The following is a 10670-nucleotide window of genomic DNA, read 5'->3' as shown; positions in this document are numbered from 1 at the left end:
ACACCTGGGGGTGGAGTGGGTAGGATGGAGCAGGAGAGATTAGGTTAAAGTTCAGAGGTCAGGGCTGGGCTAGGCAAGTGTCCCTGAGGCTGGGTGTGTAAGTGGCAGGGCAAAGGGCACTCCACGAGCTTCTCATGCTTGTGCAAGGGTCACAAGGTACACATAGCCCTAGAGCCAGGTGGGCACCCAGCATCTCCCCAGGATGCACAGACAGGATGCTTGCATTGAGTCAGTCCTGGGATGACAGGGTCCTAGGCAGGTGTGGGTGCACCCCACAGGCTGCAGCCAGAAACCCACGGGTGGCCAAAGGCCCAGGGCCCATGGATGGGTGGCCTGCTGTGCTGGGTCGACCAGATCAGGACTGTTTTCCCCATCTAGGTGCCCAAGCTGGACCCTGGCCGGAAGAGACTGCCTCACCGCTCTCTCTTCTCCAGAGGCTACAGGGATCCCTAGCTAACAAAGTGAAAGAGAAAGTTGCCCCGCCCTGCCCCGCGGCCAATCGGAGAGCCCCTGGCTGCCTCCTAGTCGCTTATCTCCTCCTAGTTGAGTTTGAGTCAAGCTGCTGGCTGGAGCTGTGGAGGATCCTGGAGGGGCTGTGCACCCAGGGTGAGCAGGACCCTCCGGTTGTGGGCAGGTTAGGGAACACAGCCAGGGCGAACGTCTAGTTCCTGGAGGGCCCTAGGGTGTGAGCCAGCTGGGTGACCCTGGAGAACTGCACGGCTGGTAACAGTTGACCTCTGAGGTGCTGAGGGAGACATGCAGGGCCTGAGCAGCTGCAAGGTCCCCACAGCTCTAGTCTCCTGACAGTGTGCCCCGTAAAGGCCCTGGTCAATGCTCCTGGTCCCCAGCCCATTGGTAGGAGAGGCCCTTCAGCCCTCATCCCTAGAGAGGGTGGGGGGATGGCCTCAGGACTCCAATAAACTCCCCGCTGTCCCTGTCTGCTGATTCTGGGGGCTCCCCAGGCCCTGGTCCCTAGGTTCCTGTCTGGGTGGAGAGGAGGTGGCTGGCAGGCTGGTGGAGTGGGTATCTTAGTCTCCATGGAGGAGGTTGTCCCTGAGGTGGTCAGCCCCATCTGGGCCAGGTCTTGGGGTCCAGGGAGGAATACTCCATCCCAAAGTGCACAGGTGCCTGCTGCCCCTGCTTAAGGCTGTGGGCTAGTTGTCACAGCCTGGTCCCTCAGAAGCGCCTGGCCCTTTAAAAGCTGGAGCTTGCTCTGTGTGCGTGTGAGCGTGAGTGTGCGTGTCCCAGTGTGTGTGAGGTTGGCAAGGAGGACACCGGGGCGGGTGTTGAGGGGAAACCAGGTGGCCCCAGGGCTGATCCAGGTGGCAGGTGCCTCCTCTCCCTCTTCCTCCACCCTCCCCCCCCTTGTGCTGAGGCTTTGTTAAGGGTTGGGGGTACAGCCGCTTGTAAGCTGAGAGTAGAGAGCAGAGCTTTGCCCTATGCACCCCCCACACTAATCCCTGCCCTCTCTTCTGCACAGCAGTGGGGTGACGCCTTGCAATATCCCTGAGAGTGGAGGAGCAGCTGCCTCTTGCGTCGGTCCCACAAGCCCTCACCTACCCACCGCAGCTGCTGCCGCCGCTTCTCCCCCGCCCCTGACGTCGGCCCTGTACTGCCTGGTGACCACCTCAGCCGGTCCTGCCTGCCTGTCAGAATTAAATGGCTGATAAACAGATCAGGTCAGATACCTGGATCCCCTCTTAGCCGGCCCATCCTACCCTGATCACCCACAAGCTGTGGTGGAGGAAGAGTCCTGATTCCCCCTCTCCCCCCTCCCCTCGCACACAGCCTGCCAGCCAAACTCATCAATGGTGGCATCGCTGGGCTAATTGGGGTGACCTGTGTGTTCCCCATCGACTTGGCCAAGACGAGGCTGCAGAACCAGCAGAATGGCCAGCGCATGTACTTGAGCATGTGAGTGGGCCAGGGGTCCACTCTGCCTGTGATCCTGGGTTGGACAAGGGGATGGGACAGGGCAGGCCTGGGGACACGGCACAGGACTGGCCAGGGCCCTGCTGGGCTTCAGGGGAATTGGGGTGCTGGCTGGGCCCCTGCTCACCCCTCCCATTGGCCATAGGTCTGACTGCCTGATCAAGACCATCCGTTCAGAGGGCTACTTTGGCATGTACCGGGGTGAGACTTGGGCCAGGATGGGCTGCTGGTGGGGGAGGGAGGGAGGCAAGCCTGGGCCTAGTACATACATGTGGAGGTGGCTTGGGGTGCTGGCTGCATCCGCGTCTGGCCACAACCCAGCCCAGGATGATGGGGAGGGCGATAAGCGAGGGGCTGGGTCTGGGGAGGCTCGGTCTGGGTCCCATATCTGGACGCCACTCTGCCCCCATTTACTGCCAGTGCCTGGACACTGCTCCTTCTCCCAGCATGTGCCTCAGTCTAGGAGGCAGGGGCATTATGCAAAGCAGCTTAGAAAAGAGTCCCAGGTCTGGATTTGCCCACACGTGTAGCCTTGAGGCTTGGCTCTGAGAAGGGGCTGTTTGCCACCAGTGCTGGTTCTGTCCTTGTATCCCCTCACACCCCAGTAGAAGAGCCCTCTAGCCTCCAGGAGGGAGGTGTCCCCAGGGGGGCCAGCCATGGAACCAGGGTCTCACTAGCATCTGAGACAGATGGAGGTGGGGGAAGGAGATGCAGAGGGAGGAGAGGGTGGTGGCCAGCATGGGAGGACAGTGACGCAGGTAGGTGGCCACGGCGGTGGCCCTTTCCTGCCTAGTCCCCACCCCATCTGGCACAGACCAAGCCCAAATGTGGGTGAGAGGGCAGGATGCAGTGGCCAGGCAGTGGCTTATGGGGCTTGGCCAGCTGGGAAACGTGCACTGGCCCAGAGCCTCCCCAACCATGGCCCAGCGTGTCATCTCTCCCAACACTGTCTGCCTGTGTACCCCATGCCCTGCTGACCCCAAAATACCCCACAGGAGCGGCTGTGAACTTGACCTTGGTCACTCCTGAGAAAGCCATCAAATTGGCAGCTAATGACTTCTTCCGGCATCAGCTTTCGAAGGATGGGTGAGGGACTCAGCCTGCCTGGCTGCTGTGGACCCAGGTCCTGGGAGGGGCCCATGGCAAATGCCTGGGTGGACATGGGCACCAGCCCTGGCCATCTGGGGCCCGGCTTTGGCTTGCTTGGCCTAGCGAGGCACCTCCCCTTGTGTGGGAGTGAAGGGGCTTATAGTGATGAGTCAGCAGTCCCTGGCCCTCAGCCATTGCCTGCTGCCAGGCTTGGGGGACCAGCTAGCTCCCCTGTTGGAGTCTGGGCTGCCAGTGTGGCCCCTCCCAGGACATGCAAGATCCCTACTTCCCGCTTCTTGCCCTCCTAGCCCCTGCCCGAGTGGCCATCTGTCCCTGGGCCTGTGCCTGCTGCTTGAGGACCTTATCCACCCTTAGTGCCAGGCAAGGGCCCCCACTTCTCCTTACACCCTCATCCTCACAGGCAGAAGCTGACACTGCCCAAGGAGATGTTGGCAGGCTGCGGGGCTGGCACCTGCCAGGTGATTGTCACCACCCCCATGGAGATGCTCAAGATTCAGCTGCAGGATGCAGGCCGAATTGGTGAGGGGCAGGCCGGGGCAGCAGCAGGGCTTTGTTCCCTGCTCTGAGCTCAGGAGAAGACCAAAATTATTTTCTCACCAGCTGCCCAAAAGAAGCTTCTGGCTGCTCAGGCCCAGCTCTCAGCCCAGGCAGGAGCCCCAACCTCCATGGAGACACCTGCTGCGCCTCGGCCCACAGCTACCCAGCTGACCCGAGACCTGCTGCGGAGTCGTGGCATCGCTGGCCTCTACAAGGGACTTGGGGCCACACTGCTCAGGTGGGAAGGGTGGAAAGGGTGCAGGAGGCTTTGTGCCTACCCCACCTTCCAGTAGGTGTCACTATCCCTTCTCTGCAGGGATGTCCCCTTCTCCATTGTCTACTTTCCCCTGTTTGCGAACCTGGACCAGCTAGGCCGCTCAGCATCAGAGGAGAAGTCACCTTTCTATGTATCCTTTCTGGCTGGCTGTGTGGCAGGGAGTGCGGCTGCCGTGGCTGTCAACCCCTGTGATGGTCAGTGCTGAGCCTGGACCCTGGGCGGGGATAGGCCAGGGCTGGGCTCCTGTGCTAATGCACATGCCTCTTGCAGTGGTGAAGACACGGCTCCAGTCCCTGCAGCGTGGAGTCAACGAAGACACTTATTCTGGCTTTCTGGACTGTGCCAGGTGGGACAGGCCCAGGGGCTAGGGCTGGGGGAGGGGAAAGCACTATGCTGATCTTCCCCCCTCCCCCACCCCCGCAGGAAGATCTGGCAGCACGAAGGACCTTCTGCCTTCCTGAAGGGCGCCTACTGCCGTGCACTGGTCATCGCTCCCCTGTTCGGCATCGCGCAGGTCGTCTATTTCCTGGGCATTGCTGAGTCCCTACTGAGGCTGCTACAAGAACCCCAGGCCTGAGCCCACTGCAAGGGTGGAGCAGGGCAGCTGGTTCAGGACTGAGAGGGAAGGTCTCCCTCCAGGCCTCCCCAGTCAGTGGGGGTGGGGTGGGCAGGGGGCAGGGTCCATGGGGTGGTGCACACACAGGCCCCCGTGGGCCTGTGGGTATCATCATTGGGATCAATGTCTTATCTATGTAGAAAAATGCAGATATCTGTACATTCCTTGAGCTAGACCATGATCCAGTCTTGTCCAGACTGAGCACCCCCAGGGACAGAGCTGGTCTCTGGGCTGGGGACCCCAGTTCTGGGCTGAGCAAGCTGGACTCTACACCCTATCACTGGCATCCAAGGCTCTCCTGGTTTACAAAGGGGACCCCAGACAAACTTATTTATTGAATCTGCTGTGCCCGTGTGGCTCTGCCTGACCTGTCCATCCATCCATTGTCCCTGCTGCTCACCTCCCCTTGGCCAGCTTTGCAGGAAATGTGGGGGTGTTCATAGTGAGTGCTGGCCCCCAGGCTAAGTGGTCCACTGTGGGACCTTCTGGTGGGACCTCTGTCCCTGGCCCAGGTTGTGTGTGCAGATGCAGGTGTGCAGATGCAGGTTGTGCCCGCCAGCCCTCGGCTGGCCTGGCTCCTTGGGAGCGGGCTGGGCATGCTGCTACCTGCCCTGCGTGGCCAGGCAGACCCTGTGCTCCAGACCCTCTGTGGACCCCATCCAGGAATTCATTTTTTCAGCCTGGCCTCTGTTTGGAAAGCCCCCACCCCTGGACTGGACTGGGATTGACCAGGCCCAGCAGTAGACTTAAAAACCAGTATGGAGGATGGGGGCACCGTCCCAGCTGTGGGGGAGGCAAGAGCTGCTGCCCAGCCCCCAGGTCCCACTGTATTCTCCTGACCATGCTGGGGAAGTCCGCCCCTTTGCACCCAATGTTGTGAGTCGAGGCAGGCCCCTTGCCCTGCCCGCCGTGATCGTGTTGGTGACTCATCCTAAGTGCTGGTGCTGTGTCCCCCAACCTGGCCCCTCTGTGGAGGCCCCTTCCCAGCGACACTACCTGGGGCTCAGGTCTTGGCCCCCACTTCACGGTTGCTCCTGGAGCTGCCCCTTCCCATATCTGTACCTTGGAAGCTGCTGCTGCTGCTTAAGGAATTATATTTTTTTCTTTTGAAGAATTTTAAAAAGTTGTAACTTTTTGTGTCTTGTCATGTATAAGGATAAATAAATATTCTAAGTAGACACCCCGCCTCTGTGTGTGTATGGGAGGGCGGTTCCTCCTCTAAGGCCTAGCTTCCCTGGCCTGTAGACCTTTGCCTCCCACACTGCAGAGGGGACAGACCACGACTGTCCCTCGGGAAGGATCGGTTACCGGAGGGCAGCCTCAGCTGCTCCTCCTGGCCTGAGCTTGCCTTCCAGCCAAGGGTAGAGCTAGTCTGTCCGGCACCGTGAACCGGCAAATAGTTTCAGACTCCGCCCCATCACGGCCCCGCCTCGATTAACTGAAGTCACCAGGCCCCACCCCTTCGCGGTCCTCCCATCCTGCGCGCAAGCTGAGCACTGTGGGAAACTCCGGGGTGCGCCGCGTCCGCTTAGCTGTCGAGCTGCAACCGAGGCTCAGCGCCAGCCGGCCTGAAAGACAGCGTAAGGCAGCGGACGCCTCCGGGAACTGCGGGTCGGGGCGCCGGGCCTGGCTGGTGGGCCAGGATGCAAGCCACGGAGGTCACCGGGTTGCGTACCCCCGCTGTCTTGGGCTCAGGGGCTGTGGGAGGCAGCGAAGGCTGTCGGGAGGGAGCGGGTGCGAGCCAGAGGGGACGAGGGCCATAGCTGCCCTCGCCTGGTGTCCCCTGGGGCCGGGCCCTCCGAAGCCGCAGGTGTGGGGGGCGCCTGGGGCTCGGGGAGTGAGGCACTGGCCAGGCCTCTCCTTGGGATACCCTCAAAAGGCCGTGCCCTTCAGGTGACCTTCAGTGTGGTCACTGCGTCTGTGGGGTGGGGAGCCTGGGCTACAGCGCGGGGCAGGCTCCCTCCTCCTGTGGGTGAGGGCGTTTCTTATCCTTCCAGGGGCGCTGGGCCGCAGTCCTAGTCCTCAGTGTGGGCCCTTGCTGCACCCCATCTGGAACCTGAGTCGGCGAGGTCACTGCGGCATACAAGCACCCATTCTCTGCCCTGCCCTAAGCCCCTAAGGCACCGTGTGTGCTGTCCTAGGCAGTGCCACAAGCCAGCCCAGCTGTGGGCTCAGCAAGGACACCCTGCCATTGGGCTGGACGCAGGTGAGGGGCTGGGGGGTGGGGGTACCAGAAGTCAGAGGGTGGCTGCTAGGTAGGAGGCACAGGTTCGTGACTGCCTGTCCTACTTCTCTGCCTAGGGGTGCCCCCCCCAGTTTCACTGCCCCAGGGTCCTCACCTGTGGGCCCACTCCTGACCCTGAGCCAGGGTTCCAGTAAAATCCTGCCCCTCCACTGTGCCCACAGGCCCCCATCACCCTCGGACCCTGCGCTCTGGTTCTCAAAGAGTGGATGCCACAGGCCACAGGCAGTACAGGGTCAGGGACGAAGCAGAAGCCTCGGGCAATCCCACCTGGCCCTGCCCATCTGGGTTCAGTCCACAACCCCCTTCCTCTCTAGCCACAGGGGCTGCTCTGGGGGTGAGGGAGGCTGAGGAAGGCCATAGCTTGAAGAGGAGATTGGGGTCTATGGGAGCTCTGAGCCAGGGCTCCTAGGGAAGGTCTGCAAGGGGCAGGGTGTGCAGGATGAACAGGGGCTTTCTTTGCCACATTCTCACTCTTGTCCCACTCCAGGCCCATATGACGCCCAGGGACAAGCTGTCCTGAGACACAGTGGAGCCACCTGCTTCTCTTGCATACCTGCCCAGCCACCAGCACCACCACCATGGAGTCTAGGGCAAAGTCGGCCAGCAGCCCCAAGCCAGACACCAAGGTGCCTCAGGCCACTGCTGAGGCCAAGACCACCCTGGCTGTGGATGGAAAACCCCCCTCGACCAAAGCTGGGAAAAAGGAGGCCCAAGCAGAGAAACAGGAGCAGCCGGCAGCCCCTGCCCCTACCAAGAAGACCACAGCCAAGGCTGACCCTGCTCTTCTCAACAACCACAGCAACCTGAAGCCGGCCCCCTCGGCTCCTGCTGTCCCCAGCAGTCCTGATGCCACCCCAGAGCCCAAGGGTCCTGGGGATGGGGCAGAGGACGAGTCCACCACCAGGGGCTCAGGAGGCCAAGGTCCTTGGCCCTGTGAAAACTTGGCACCCCTACTGGTGGCTGGGGGTGTGGCTGTGGCAGCAGTGGCCCTGATTCTTGGTGTGACCTTCCTGGCCCGGAAAAAATGATTCCTAGATGACTGGGATGGGAGGGACAGAGCCACTTCCTATACAGACCTGGGAGCTAGTGCATGCAAGTTTACAGTACCTATCTATACCTACATACATCCATCATCTACACATATATACATACACCCCCCCCCATGTACTCAGTGGGAGAGATTGGCAGTGAGCAGCTCTGTGCGCTGCAGTATAGCCTAGGCGCTGGGCTTACAGGGCAGGGCAGAGGGCCCAGCTGGGCAGGCAGACAGCAGGGACAGCAAAGAAGGCCAGGACAGAACAGATCCTGTGCCTGCCGCCCGGTCTTGAAGGATCACTGTCGGGCAGGCAGTGGGTCTATATCCCAATCTCCTCTGGGCTGGCTTTGGGGAGACACCCTGAGGTGAGCTGTCCATCTGCAGTGCCATGATGGGCGGCACAGACAGCCTGGGGACTGGTCTTAGCAGGGGCTTCTCTAGCGTGAGGGTGCCAGGGGTCCAAGGAGGGTCTTCCCTCATAGCTGTGCCTGCCAACACCTCCAGCAAAGCATCCCCCCGCCTGCACCCAGCATCGCAATCTAACAAGCGTATAAATGCAATAACACAGGTAGAGTAGAACTGCTTGGTGGGTGTCAATTGCCCACCACCCACTGCCTGCAGGGAGACTGCTGCACAGTCCTCCCCATGCCTGGCCCCAGCCTGCCTCTGGCATGGTGGCAGCAGGTGGGCTTCCCCAAGTGGTGATGGCCGCTATGGGAGTACTATCCTCGCCTGGCTGGTGCCACAGGAACCCCGGGCCTGGGTGGAGGCTAAGACTGAAATAAACTCTGTGGTTCAAAGGCTGGCGTCCTCACTGTGTGGACTGGGAGGGCAGAAGCTTCCGGCGGGGACCTGGGGACAAGCTCCGCAGCAGACACTAAGTCTCAGGCCCTGGTGGATGGACCCACAGCCCCGCCTGGTGGTCTCACCAGCAGAGCTCCAGGCCTGTTTCGTGGGACCTCCTCCCCGTCCTCTGGAGATCTGGGAGCCCCATCCTTCAAGGGAACAGGAGCCTGTGGGGGGTCAATCCTCTTTCTGAGCCTGCTCAGACCTAGTGTCCATCAATCTGCTGCGGTAAGGTTGCGCTGGGCCCAGAAGCCCTTGGGCTGCACCATCTGGGCTCCATAGGCCCATGCCAGGGGTGCCAGGACGTGGGCAGAACTCTCAGGTCGTCTTCCAGCTGGTGTCCACAGCTGCCTCTCCTTCCTGGCTCTCCTGGGGCCCATCCTGCCCAGGGCAGCAGCCCCATCCCAGGCTCACCTAGCAGTGGGCACTGCCACACGTTGAAAACACCAGAACAGACTGCAGCCCTCATCCAGACTGCCCCCCACTCTCAGATCCAAAAGGCCTCCACCCTGGGCTGCCCAGTAGGGCCTGGCTGTTCACAGGGAGGGAGGGTGTGCATACGGATGCGGGGCTGTTCTGTGCCTGGCAGGCATCTCTTCCCACCCTTCAGTCCTCTTTCCTCCTCACCTATCCTGTGATTTGCACCTAAAAATAGACAACTGTAGTCTCAGCACAATTGGAGGCTGAGACAGGAGGATTTCACATCTGAGGCCATCCTAAAACATAGTCTCTGTCTCAAAAGCCAAAATGACAAGCGATTCTATTCATTTTACCAGATATGGAGCAGTGGAGGTGGCTGTGGGTTGGCCTGCTGTCCAAGTCCAAGGGTGGCCCTCTGTGGTGACACCCCTCCCATGCTGCTGCTTCCTTTGCGGTCACAGGATGACTTTTTTTGGGGGGAGGTAGAACCGGGGATTGAACTCAGATCCTGTGCTTATTCTACTGAGCCTTCTCCCCACCCCACCCCACCCCCTTTTTTTTTTTTTTTTTTGTCTTTTTGAGATAGGATCTTGCTATGCAGTTCAGGTTGGCCTTGAGCTCACTGTATAGCCCAGTCTGGTCTTGAAAAGATCCTCCTGTCTCAGCCTCCTGAATGCTGGGATTACAAGTGGTACACCACTATGACAGGCTCACAGATTGTAAAGTAGTTTAAAAATGTCTGCACCAGGGCTGGCCAGATAGCTCAGAGGATTAAAGTACCTGCTTAAGCAGATGCAGGGACTGGATTCAATCCCTGGCGTGCCTTGCCCGCCCCATCCCTGAGGCACATTGAGACAATGATTGAGACTGGACATGGTGGTGCAGGCCTGTAATCCCAGTGCTTGGGAGGCTGAAAACAGGAGGATCACTGCAGTCTGATCTGTGTGGTGAGACCCTGTACTAAACACATAAAAAAAAAAAAAATCTGCACTGTTAGACAAAACAGAAAAATGCTTGCGATAATGTGCTAAGTTGGATCTGGATTGTCCCCTAAAGCTGGTGTGTCTAAGAGCTAAGCTCTAGGGCTCAGCGCAAGGCCCGGCAAGCGCAAGACCCGGCAAGTGCAAGGCCCTAGCTTGGCACTGTTTGGAATTTGTGGAACTTTTAAGGGGACCCTAGTGGGAGGTCCTCAGGTCACCAGGGGTATGCTCCATTCCTCCCCCAGGAGTTACCCAGGACCTCCACAATGCATTTCCAGCCCTTCTGTTAGTTGGGCCAAGTTGTCCAGGCTGGTTCAAACTTGTAATCCTCCTCTGGTCTCTGGTCTCCCCAGAGTGCAGGGATTACAGGTGTGGGCATCCCGCTATGGGGATGCTCTGGACGAGGTCTGTGGGTCCTAGGCCTCCCCTAGCTCTTGTCCTTTTGGTCCCCCAGGCACCTGCTATGACATGCTGCTCTGCCTGCCACGAGCTCACAGCCTCTGAAACCGTGGGCCAAGATGAACCTTTGCCCTGTGAATTCTCAGCTGGGCCTGGTGGCACACACCTGTCATCCCAGCACTCAGAAGGCTGGTTCAGGAGGATTGCCATGAGTTCAAGTCCAGCCTAGACTGGACCCTATCTCAAAAGAAAACACCAAAATTTATCTCTAA

The 10670-nt window shown here is 59.8% G+C and overlaps 2 protein-coding genes across 6 annotated transcripts; both read left to right on the top strand.

Moving 5' to 3' along the window:
• Positions 1–435: 435 nt before the first annotated feature.
• Slc25a22 (solute carrier family 25 member 22) lies at positions 436–5017 on the top strand. 5 transcript variants are annotated; one of them, XM_004637954.2, is made up of 10 exons: positions 439–606; positions 1484–1679; positions 1789–1914; positions 2078–2133; positions 2928–3018; positions 3443–3561; positions 3643–3817; positions 3896–4050; positions 4127–4202; positions 4280–5017. In XM_004637954.2, the coding sequence occupies exons 2-10, from the start codon at positions 1660–1662 to the stop codon at positions 4431–4433; spliced, it is 972 nt and encodes a 323-aa protein (XP_004638011.1). In that variant the 5' UTR covers positions 439–606; positions 1484–1659; the 3' UTR covers positions 4434–5017. The 5 variants fall into 5 exon arrangements, with proteins under 5 accessions (XP_023578506.1, XP_004638011.1, XP_023578503.1 ...); XM_023722735.1 differs by having other exon boundaries at positions 1481–1679; XM_023722736.1 differs by lacking the exon at positions 439–606 and adding an exon at positions 1258–1329.
• A 938-nt stretch (positions 5018–5955) lies between these two features.
• On the top strand, positions 5956–8542 carry Cend1 (cell cycle exit and neuronal differentiation 1). The gene is made up of 3 exons (XM_023722739.1): positions 5956–6052; positions 6470–6678; positions 7205–8542. The coding sequence occupies exon 3, from the start codon at positions 7296–7298 to the stop codon at positions 7743–7745; it is 450 nt and encodes a 149-aa protein (XP_023578507.1). The 5' UTR covers positions 5956–6052; positions 6470–6678; positions 7205–7295; the 3' UTR covers positions 7746–8542.
• Positions 8543–10670: the final 2128 nt, after the last annotated feature.

This window comes from Octodon degus, unplaced genomic scaffold (assembly GCF_000260255.1).
Source record: "Octodon degus isolate 3935 unplaced genomic scaffold, OctDeg1.0 scaffold00093, whole genome shotgun sequence".
NCBI classification, from domain to species: domain Eukaryota; kingdom Metazoa; phylum Chordata; class Mammalia; order Rodentia; family Octodontidae; genus Octodon; species Octodon degus.
This window is presented reverse-complemented; position numbering and strand designations above follow the sequence as displayed.